This window comes from Hypanus sabinus, chromosome 12 (genome assembly GCF_030144855.1).
Source record: "Hypanus sabinus isolate sHypSab1 chromosome 12, sHypSab1.hap1, whole genome shotgun sequence".
In the NCBI taxonomy this organism is placed as follows: domain Eukaryota; kingdom Metazoa; phylum Chordata; class Chondrichthyes; order Myliobatiformes; family Dasyatidae; genus Hypanus; species Hypanus sabinus.
Window position 1 is genome coordinate 109,284,708 of NC_082717.1, and position 11,895 is coordinate 109,296,602.

Genomic DNA, 11,895 nt, shown 5'->3' on the forward strand with positions numbered 1-11,895 from the left:
CTCAGGTTGTAGGTGACGTATATGTACTTAGGTCATAAAGTTTACTTTGAACGTTGTACTTTGTTGTGTTCTGTACCGCTGCCACAAAACAACAAATTTGATGAAGGACTAGCAGACCTCCACACAGCAACCACCAAAACCAACAGGGGGGAGGAACTGAGCTTCTTTGAGATTGGTGGTTCTGAAAGGGAAGCAACAGTGAGTCACCCAGAATGAAATACTGCAGCTGATGCAAATCAGAGACAAACTCATGAGGAACTAACTCCCCACCTTGTCCCGAGGTTTCCCAGTGTCCGCGGCAGGCTGCTGGGAGCTTTCCGGACGAGACACAGAGATGGAAGTGTCGAGAGAATGGTGAAATTAAAGACAACCGTACAAGATATAAAACCAGTATTTATTGTTAATTATTGCACATTTATCACAAAATACTGAAATTATGTTTTGAAGCATTTGCTAATTCAGTGTCAGTATCAAATCCAGGTAGCAAGTTCATTCTGTTCAGTATTTGACTAAAGATTAATCCATAAATATATTTTGTTTTCATTTCAAGATACAGTCCAGTGAACCTGCATCACCCAATTATACCCATGTGATCAACCCTAACCCGTACGTCTTTGGACTGTGGGAGGAAACCAGAGCACTTGGAGGAATCCCCCACAATCACGGGGAAAACACGCAAGCTTCTCACAGACAGAGGTGGGAATTGTACCCGGGTTGCGGGCACTATCATAGTGCTACACGAACCACTACGCTTTCATGCCATCCCATCTGTATAAACATAGATTTGTGTTTTTAATATCTGTACAAATACACGTTTAGATGGCACCATGACCAAAATCATACATGGTTGCCTGCTTTCATGAAGGATCCCACCCACCCTGCTCATGGACTCCCATGCGGGAGGAGACTACATAGTATTCACAGCAGGGCCACCAGACTCAAGAACAGTTAATTTCCCTCCCCACGCAGTAAAACTGATCAACATCTCCACCCGCTAACTCTGCCACTACTTTAATATTTCCCATCAGAGTCATTACGTACCTAGTGGCACTTTATGGGCATATAATCAGTCTATGTATGTAAGGTAATCCTATGTAATCATATTGTGTTTTTATGGTGCATCAGATCCAGAGTAACAATCATATTATTCTCCTTTAAACTTGTGTACTGAAGAATGACAATAAACAATCTAGAATCCAAAAATCTAGAACCCAAAAATCTAGAACCTTGAATCTAGAATCCAAAATATAGAATCTTTAATCTTGGATCTAGAATCCAAAATTTAGAATCTTTAATCTTGGATCTAGAATCCAAAATCTAGAATCTTGTATCTTGAACCTTGAATTAACGGCAGTGATTGAAGAACAGGCCACTCACGAGCAACCATTTACAAATACACTGTGTTACCTTGACAATCTCCAGGTGGAACGGTTACAGTTTCAGTGATGGGGAACCTGTTCACTTCTGCAATCACAGCATTGTGTGCGTGATAGTAAATTTGGCAAACGTCATGCACATGTAAGCATGTAACATTGTAATTTTCATTTATCACCAGTTCCTCCACCTTGTATTCTGTCTAGCAGCCACCATGTCTATTATTCAGACACTAATTCGCCAGCGAAACATTCAGAGGAATTTCCGAACTATTTTTATGTTAAGTGACATAAAAGAGAATATTAAAGGGGAAGATTAACAAAGTCACATCTCTTCCCCATTCTGATGTTTGGTCTGAACATCAACTGAACCTCTTGACCATGCTTTTATGCATCGAGATGCTGCCATGTCATTGGCTGATTAGATATTTGCATTAATGAGCTGGTGTACCTAATAAAATGGCCACCAAGTATAAACTTTATAGGATAGACATTTTTTTTGTTTTTTTGAACAATTCACTGTAATCTCTAGAGAGACTGTTGTGCATGAAAATCCCAGGAGATCAGCAGATTCTGAGATACTCAAACCACCCCATCTGGCACCAACAATCATTGTTTTTCTCGAAGTACTGATGTGACTGTGTGGTATATAAACGAAGGCTGTTCAGTGCACCTTGGTACACATAACAATAATAATTCAATACCATTTGTAATTCCTATGTATTTCAAAACTCAATAGGTCTTAAACAGTACTATTTTCTTTTTCTACTTGTTAAAACAAAGTTTGATTAAATGTCAGCAGCTTAATTACAAGTCCCATTCCGTGTCTTAAAATCTGTAAAGTGCTGGACTGCTAGTTTATAATCTCACTGTATACTTGAGAATACTTTGATGTGGTCAACTGCCCAGCCTGTTCGGTGACCCCGCTTGGAACTCAGGTACCGACAGAACAGTGACAACTCTGAGATTATTCACAGAGTAATTTAGATTCCTAAAAATAAATATTGAGAGACCTGGAGGGAGTGAATGTGGAGAAGTTGTTTCCTATAGTGTGGGGTCTAGGACCAGAAGGAAGAGCCTCGGAGTAGAGGGACGTCCATTTAGGACAGAGGTGAGGATGAATTTCTTTAGCCAGAGGGTGGTGAATCTGTCAATTTATTACCACAGACAGCTGTGGAGACCAAGACCAAGCCCGGCCTTCACCCTCGTCTCTGTGGCGTGCAGGCTCTTACACGTCTAACGGTAAGTTAAGTGGCCTCTGTAAATTGTCGTCAGAATAGAGAACCGGGTCCAGGGAGGGGATGGGATAGTTAACAGATACGTGTCAATGTGCAGAGTTAAGGAAAATAAGGAGATTCCTCTCAGAGCTAGCATAGGGACAAATGGTCTCTGCATAAAGAAAGTGCAAAGCAGGTCCTATGCCTTGTCCACTCTCTCACCCGATCCCTAAGTTATATATTTGTCATCTGAAAATCTATCAAAATTCATCTTGAATCCAGTCACTGATGGAGGATCCTGACAGAGATCAAGTGAAGCAATTTTGGAATTTTAATCACTAAACAGGAAGGAGTTGTGAATGAAGTTTTGGGTGATACTTTTACTGGGGGATAGATCCGTGCTGATGTATCTAAATCTGCTCCAATGTTGTCCATTCCCTTTGGATACTGATCACCAACACACCAAGCCTCTCTACCATCATCTTTAGTTATATATTCATACATAGCTGATATGACACTTTGGAGATTACAGAGTGAAGTGGGGTCAAAAGCAGACACCTGGAGAGAGATCACCTGCGTTGCCAAACTGCCTGCTGACCATCCTGACTGGGCCAGCAAAACTGTTACGAAAACGGCAACGAAGAATCCTTCTACATCTGAGTGCGGCGGTGTTCCTGAGTCTCCACCTGGGACCTGCTAGTGAAAACCAAGAGGAAGCTACTGACGGGATGAAGGAAGCCCTGAAAAGCGCCAAGACCAGGACCAAAACTGGTTTCTGGAATGTACACTAGGACAGACAGAGATGGAGAATCGTCATTGCTGCCCGAAATCCAGCGGTGTAACCAGCAGTAAGTTTGGAAAATGACCATTTCTACAGTAGATGATAGAATAACTCCATTAAATCCTAAACTTGTTTTATGGTCTTTTGGTCTAACATTGTAGGCCAAATGGTCTGCACTGTGCTGTACAGTTCTGTGTTCTGTAACCACTTTGAGGTCTTAGTTGGATTGAGCACAGAATTTCCTGAGTTTAGACACTAAAATTCTGCAGCTGCATTGAATTATGGTTAATTGGGCCATTGGGGCAACCACTTATTGGGGACAATTCTAGAAGAACAAAACCTAATTGAAAAAGTAGCTGGGATTCCCTTCACTGATTTGTTACTCAAAGCCACTTAACCACACCAGGAGACTATTGCTAATGTTTTTATCAAGAGTCAGTCACGTGCACTCGTGTGGCCACCTAACTCCACACCGGGTCGAGCAGTTTGTTAATAGTGTGTGTCCAAAGGGCAGTGATGTTTGTCGCTGATAGTTAGTGAGAAATAAGCAGAAAAACAACTCAGAACTTCTCACTGCGGTTTCAAGCATTCGGGCTTGGAGATGCCAGGAGTAAAAATGAAACGATTTCACTGCTTCAACATCTTAGGAACTATGAAGAATTTGAAGGGATTGACTCTCATCTTGAATGTTACAACGAAAATGAAGGTTTGTAAGATGCCATCATTGATAGGATTGTATCGATATCGTTCATTATCTACATGAGGTGTCTGCGCAGTTTACAGACGGCAGCAGACACTGGATGAATTCCTCTGTCCGACACGGTCAGTACTGAGTGGCACTGTTAGTGGTCAAATCTGTTCTGTACTTCATTTAAATTCATAATTTGTTACTCGGTCAAATGGTAGCTTGTCTTTTTTATACCTTCTTAACTGATTCCGTGAAACTTTGGTAATTGGAGCAGCTGCCTAATTGGGCCAAAATGTACTGGTCCTGATGTGTCCCAATTAAGCGAAATCCACTGCATTTGAAAGCAAAGCATGCAGAAAATACATTGTCTAGAAACATCAGCCATTTCTGTCAAGTATTTTCAGCATTTCCTACTCCCTGGTGAGTTTAAAAATGCTCACTGTGGGGGTGGGGGGTGCATTTTTGTCAGCGTCCCACCTGGCACCATTCCTCTAGAGCAGTGCGACCGGAAGCTGGTGTAAAGATCGGCTGACTGCGCTGAAGAGGATTCCAGCCGAGAACCACAATGAGCGGACCCTGTTCACTGCAGAAGACAACACCAACGAGATCGCGCTGACGAGCCAGGGGAGTGAACTATCAGGGATTACTGATGAGAACTCCGAATGCAGTGACAAGGAGAATGCCAACCACCATGCCAACGCCATGCAGGACTGGTACTGCCAGCTTGGTGGCCCCCAGGATGCTGGAGAGTGTGGCGTGGATCGCAGCTCGACATGGAGCCAGTAGACTGGAGCGGATGAATTGGAGGATTCCTGTGGCCGCTTCAAAGCCGAATGGTCGGGGCAGGGTGCTGCCCGTGTTGTTGACGGGGTTGATGATCTTGTTTATAATCAGCCCCTCAACCTCCTTGAAGACTTGGTCTTCGTCGTTCTCCCTGGTCCCTCTGCAGCTGTGGAACAGTGTGTCTATCTTCAGTTTCTTCTGCAGCCCCCTCACTGTCAGGCGTTTTGTGTCTTGCTCCGGCTTCATCGTCTTCATGAACGCGAAGGAGAAGTCCCTGTAGTACACCAGCACCTCCTGCCCCTCTGAGGGCACCTGGCCACTGAGGCAGGGGTCGTTGTTTTGAATCGGCGAGGAGGTGCAGCAGAGAGCCGTCCACACTGTCTTGGGCACTGAGACCCTGTTTTTGATCTTGATCCCAGTCGGGTTGGCAGCGCCAGTCAGTATGTACATCGTGCGCCGCGACTTGTGACATATCTGCGCCAGCTTTTCGACCACCGATTCCACCTCCTGGTACCAGTTGACGTTGGCTCCGTGATCCTCGGGCACTGCGTTAGTCAGGGTACAGGTAGCTGTGGCGCTGTCTTTGTCATTCAGCGCGAAGGGATTGAGATGCCCCCGGTCATAGCCAGAGTTACGGTAATCTTCGTCTGTCGCCTGCCTGGCGCTGAAGGTCTTCGAACTACTCTTCATGCTACTTCCAGCATTTTGATCGTCGATCTGTAATCAACGCAGTTCAGACAATTTTAAAAAACATATTGCCCGGACTAAACTGACTCCTAGTAATGATCACAAAATACATTTTTAACATAGATGGGCACAGTATATTTGAAGCGGAGTTTGATTAGCGAGGGCGTCAAAGGTCACTGGATGAAAATGGGAGAGTGAAATGGATCAGCCATGATCAAATGGCAGAGCAGACTCGATGGGCCAAATGGCCTATTATGTCTTGTGGTCATAGGGGAGTATATCTCAGGAACGGTCTCTTGGGGTCATGTTCCAAACACAACACCAAGTTAATCTACATCTTTCATGCCTGTGCATGACGCACCTCCCACCATCACCTGTATTGCCAGGTACCTAACTAAAAGCCTCTTGAACACCATTTTTGTGTCAGTCTCCACCACTATCCCTCCACAACACCCGTTGCAGGCACCTGCTATGTAAGAAACATGCCCCGCACATCTCTATTAAACTCACCTTCAATGCAGGCCTGTAGGCTTTGGCATTTTTACTCTGGGAAGGAAACTATGACAAGATGATTAGATTGAGGGGGCGACCTTATTGAAATTCATCAAATGGTGAAAGGCCTTGATAGAGTGGATGTGGAGAGGATGCTTCCTACGGTGGGGGAGTTTAAGACCAGAGGACACAGCCTCATTTTGTAATGAAGTTGAGGAAGAATTTCTTTTTCCAGAAGAGTGGTGAAACTGTGGAATTCATTGCCACAGGCAGCTGTGAAGGCCAGTCATTGGGTTGATGGATTCTTGATTAAGCAGGGCATGGAGGGATACGGGGAGAAGGCGGGAGATCGGGGCTGAGGGGGAAAATGAATCACCATGATGAAATGGCGCAGCAGACTCAATGGGCCAAATGGCCTAATTCTGCTCCTATGCCTCATGGTCTGTTTATGCCCTTCATTAACCATCAGCCTCCGACACTCCAGAGAAGCATGTTGGAAGGACAAACCAGAAGACTGAGTATGGGATTAATGGTCAGTTACTTAAGAGTGTGGATGAACAAAGGGACCTTGGGGTTCAAATCCGTACATCCCTCAAGGTCACTGCACAGGTTGATAGGGTGGTTAAGAAGGCCTATGGGATGCTAGGCTTCATTTACAGGGGGATTGAGTTCAAGAGTAGAGAGGTCATGTTGCAACTCTACAAATCTCTGGTGAGGCCACACTTAGAGTTTTGTGTTCAATTCTGGTCGCCTCATTATAGGAAGGATGTGGAAGCTATGGAGAGGGTGCAGAGGAGATTTACCAGGATGTTGCCTGGTTTGGAGAACAAGTCATATGAAGCAAGGTTAGCAGAGCTGGGACTTTTCTCTTTGGAGCATAGAAGAACGAGAGGGGACTTGATAGAGGTCTACAAGATTATGAGAGGCATAGATCGGGTGGACAGTCAGTACCTATTTCCCAGGGCACCGATAGCAAACACCAGAGGGCATATGTACAAAATTAAGGGAGGGAAGTTTAGGGGAGACATCAAGGGTAAGTTTTTTACACAGAGGGTTGTGAGTGCCTGGAATGACTTGCCAGGGATGGTGGTGGAGGCTAAAACATTAGGGGTATTTAAGAACCTCTTGGACAGGCACATGGATGAAAGAGAAATGGAGGGTTATGGGGTAGTGTGGGTTTAGTACTTTTTTTAAAAGGATTATATGGGTCGGCACAACATGAAGGGCTGAAGGGCCTGTACTGTGCTGTAGTGTTCGATGGTTCTAAGACACCAAGATACAGTGAGCAGCTTGTCTTTCATATGTTCATACAGATCAGGTCATTACATGGTGCATCGAGATTGGACAAATTAAAGCAAAAAGAGAATGCAGAATAAAGTGTAGCCGGTATGGAGAAAGTGCAGTACAGGTAGACCGTCAAGTACAAGGTAGAATGTGGAGTCATGAATCTGCCTTATCATATTAGGGAACCATTCCTTTGTTCATAATAGCAGGATAGAAACAAGACTGCAGGCCCTCAACTGGAACTGGGGTTACGTTGGGTAAAGCTGATCGTCCATCCCCTCTGCTGCTTGCTTACTGAACCCTGTCAGGATTGTGTACCTTTTGAAAGGGTTTACGTATGAGGAGCATTTGATGGCTCTGGGCCTGTACTCGCTGGAGTTGGGAAGACTGAGGAATGAAACCCCTCGAACATTGAAAGGCCGAGATAGAGTTAGACCTAGATGTATTTGACGAGGAGGTTGACAGGTTCTTGTTTAGCCAGGGCCTCAAAGGTTATGGGGAAAAGGCAGGAGAATGGGGTTGAGAGGGACAATAAATAAACATCTCATCCTTGCTGATAACCAACAGCAGCGCACCTCAGGGGAGTGTGCTTAGCCCACTGCTCTGCTCTCTCTACACCCGTGACTAGGCACAGCTCAAATACCATCGATGCAATTATTGGCGGCAGAATTTCAGATAGTAATGAGGAGACGTACGGGAGTGAAATATATCAGCTGGTTGAGTGGTGTCACAGCAACAACATTGCACTCGATGTCAGTAAACCAAGGAACTGATTGTGGACTTCAGGAAGGGGAGGTCGAGGAACACACACCAGTCCTCATCGAGAGATCAGCAGTGGAAAGGGTGAGCAGTTCCAAATTCCTGGATGTCAAGATCTATCCTGGGCCCAAAATACTGATGCAATTACAAGAAGGCACAACAGCAGCTAAATTTGATTAGGCAACACAAAAATACAACTGCAGATGCTGTGGATCAAAGAATACATACACAACGCTGGAAGAACTCAGCAGGTCAGGCAGTATCCTTGAGAAAAGAGTAGCCAACGTTTCGGGCCGAGACCCTTCATCAGGAAACATTTCATTAGGAGTTTGAGGAGAAACGGTCTGTTATCAAAGACTCTCACAGATTTCTCCATGAAAGCATTCTAACAGGTTCCATCTCCATCAGGTACGGGGGTGGGGGGGAATTGGGGAGGGGACCCCTGCACAGAATCAGAAAAAGCTGCGCCAGCTTCGAAAACACCTCCAAAAGGAGACGCCTCAAAAAGGTGGCATGCATCATTAAGGACCCCCATCAATCACATCATCTGGCAGATTGTTCCACAGCTCCTTTGTGTAAAAGAAGTTGCCCCTCAATTCCCTATTAAATCTTGGTAGCCTCCTACCTGATGGCGTGAGTATTGATTTCTCCTTCTGGTAATGAAATCCACTCTGTCTGTTCACCCCTTTCTTCTGTTCTCCACTCTGACCTTGCACGCCTTCTCAACTGCCCATCACCTTCCTCTGGGTCCCCTCCCCCTTCCACTCTCCTCTCCTACCAGATTCTCTATTCTCCAGCCCTTGACCTTTCTCACCCACCTGACTCCATCTATCACTCCACCTTGCCTCTTTCCCCTCCCCCCCACAACCTTTTTTATTCTGGCATCTTCCCCCTTCCTCTCCAGTCCTGAAGAAGGGTCTCGGCCCAAAACATCGACTGTTTATTCATCTCCACAGATGCTGCCTGACCCGCTGAGATCTTCCAGCGTTCTGCGTGCGTTGCTCTATTAGATCTTCCCCATCTCATCGCAAATCTACGTTTTCTAGTTATTGAATGCTCAGCCCTGGGGGAAAGGACTGAGTGTATTCACTTCTCATCTCGTCCGCTCCAAGTAAAAAGCCCTAACCTGCCCTGCCTCACTCTGTAACTCCGTTCCTGGCAACATCCTGGTAAATCTTCCTTCTTCCCTCTAGCAGGGTGGGCAAGAATGTTTCTGAGGAACATTGTATCATTCCTTAATGCATGCATTTCTAAATGACAATAAACGAGGGCAGGTACACGGTTGGGAAGGGTTTAGAGGGATATCCTGCCGAGCATTGTGGGGTTGCTATGTTGCTTGCGGGCTGCCCCGGCACATTGTGGGGTTGTGTTGGAAGCAAATGCAAGCGTTTCCCCGGCACATTGTGGGGTTGTGTTGGAAGCAAATGCAAGCGTTTCCCCGTTTGTTTCGATCTACACGTGATAAAGGAAACGAACCTCCATCAGACTCTGAAAGATGTGAGCAGATAGGAGGGGGCTTGCACAGGCATCTTTGTTGGCATGGACCAGTTGTGTCGCGGGGCCTGTTGCTATGCTGTACGACTATATAACCCCCACCTCGGGTTCTAGATACCCCCTGCACCTTGTTAAGCCGCCCTCAGTAACACCCCCTGTCGTGAACACGGGGGCCACCTAGAGGACCCTCTCCGCATTACTTCCAAAGCAGGGAATTCATCCAGTTCTAAACATGTTTAAAAAATGAAGTCCCGGTAAGGGCTTCGTAAATATTACCAGAACTTCCCTATTTTCACTCCACGCCCCTTGCAGAAGAGGACTGGAGGATGAGGCCTATATGCGGGCCGATTCTGCCCTCGTCAGACATTTAGTATTAGTTAGAACCATCTAAAAACTTAAACTATTAATTATGTACTCTCAAACACTTTGTATTCATGTTTCATTTATGTTTGTTTAAAGTTAATAAAAAGTTTTGAAAAGAAAAAGAACCATCTAAAAGCAGAAGGTCCAGTGCGTTCCCGGGAATGTGACAGATAATCTCCTCCCGGGCTTTCCGCCGGGTACGGGTGTCGATTTCAACCGAATTCTGCCATCTTCTTAAGGGATGAACATTAGCCCTGAGTTTGTCATCGAAACGTCGGTTAAAATTGGTACCTGTGCCCGGCTGGAAGCCCCGAGGGGAGTTTATTCGCAGAACCGTCTCCTCGCTGGGACAGAATTTGTCTTCCTTTGCACAGCGTTTGGGGTCTCTGCCCGCAACGCTGACTATTATTCCACTCCGTCGATGCCGCGTTGCTCTGGATTTCCAGCATCTGCAGAGTCCCTTGTGTTTAGGATATTTTCCCCCGTCCCGGACACAGGCGAGTGCTGCAGCCAGTGACTCTTCCTGCGGATCTGCTGTCGCTTCCGTACGTTGTGCCGCCCGGACAAAGGCGTTTCCAGCTCCAGATCGGACTTCAAATACGCTCACTGCCTATAAATCTACATCCCCCGACGGGCCGCTTTCAAAGTTATATACACTGCATTACTTGGAAATAAATAAAACTCCCGCACAATCGTAACAAGTCCAAGCAAGCAACAGCACGGTTTTACTTCGGGTGTTGTCCGGGATCGTGCTAACTGCTAATGCACTCTCGGGGTTCGTGTTGAACGCTGGGCTGGGGACGGTAGCCACTGGCATTTCGGATGGCGAGGCGAAACCCGCGGACGAGTCGTTACCTGCGGCTCCTGAAACCATGAGCTGGGTCTGTACGCTTCGCCCTCGCCCAGAGAGCAAGGATAGCGGTAGGCGGAGTACTCCGGGATCCGCCGGTCGGTCCGGTACAGGGTAGCGTAGTGGTAGCGGTTCTTGAACTTCTGACAGATCTTGACCCGGCTTCGGCTGCTGAATCCCTGCGGCGGCTCCTTGTCCTGGAAAAACCAGTCACACTCCCGGAAATCCCGGACCACCTCGGCCCGCGCTGCCCCGGGAAGGCGGGCCGCCCAGAGCACGGAGGAGAGGAGGACGGTCAGCAACATGTCCAGCGGAAACTTCGCCTTCCGGGATTCCGCATTCCGCGGCACCGCTCGTCTTCCGGAGCCGGCGGCAGGTCCTCCCCCTCCCGGGGAGAGGCTCTGTTCCCCGCCACGTTCAATCGTGGTAGAGTCATACAGCACCAGACTGTTCGGCCCGTCCCGTCCGAGGCCCCCCTCCACCTGTGGCCCCGCTCGTCTTACAATCACACTCGACAGTTACCGGCACATTGTGCTTTCATGTTCATTGTATGTTCACGCTGCATCGGATCCGGAGTAACAATCAGTTCGTTCACCTCTGCTCTCCTGTACTGATGAATGCCAGGAAACATCGAACCTGTATCCATCTACCACTTTCGCCGGCAGCTCGTTCCACACCCTCCGAGTTCCCTTTAAACATTTCACCTTTCACCCTTAGCCCATGACCTCTAATTCTAGTCTCACCCAACCTGAGGGGTGGGGGAGCCCGTGTGCATTCACCCAAACTATAGATTTGTACACCTCTGTCAAATCTCCCCTCGTTCTCCTACACTCCAGGGAATGAAGCCTTTCCCTATAACTCGGGCCCTCAAGTCCTAACAACATCCTTGTATATTTTCTCTGAACTTTTTGAATCTTATTGATAAACTTCTTTTCTACAGAACATCGAAGGTTTTTTTTTTATTTTAATTGTCTTCTTTCTTGTAAATAAAAGTGGATAATTTATGTTTTTTTCCGTGAAAGCTGCTTATCTGTGTAATTTGATTTATTATTGCGACATTTCACCTGAGCCTGTCCAGTCTGCCTGACATACAATGTGTTGCGTTCTTTATACCGTACCGTGGG

At 46.6% G+C, this 11,895-nt stretch overlaps 1 protein-coding gene across 1 annotated transcript; it reads right to left on the reverse strand.

Moving 5' to 3' along the window:
- Window positions 1–375: 375 nt before the first annotated feature.
- On the reverse strand, window positions 376–11,469 carry LOC132403277 (endonuclease domain-containing 1 protein-like). Its single transcript, XM_059986714.1, has 2 exons — window positions 10,777–11,469; window positions 376–5,559 (listed from the first exon to the last, which is right to left on the reverse strand). The coding sequence occupies exons 1-2, from the start codon at window positions 11,074–11,076 to the stop codon at window positions 4,696–4,698; spliced, it is 1,164 nt and encodes a 387-aa protein (XP_059842697.1). The 5' UTR covers window positions 11,077–11,469; the 3' UTR covers window positions 376–4,695.
- Window positions 11,470–11,895: the final 426 nt, after the last annotated feature.

Bases quoted from the DNA above. Each gene is read 5' to 3' on its own strand.
- LOC132403277 (XM_059986714.1), bottom strand. From the start codon at position 11,076: ATGTTGCTGACCGTCCTCCTCTCCTCCGTGCTCTGGGCGGCCCGCCTT. The intron at 5,560-10,776 runs GTAACGACTCGT...CGTTGATTACAG, and splicing joins CATGGTTTCAGGAGCCGCAG to ATCGACGATCAAAATGCTGG.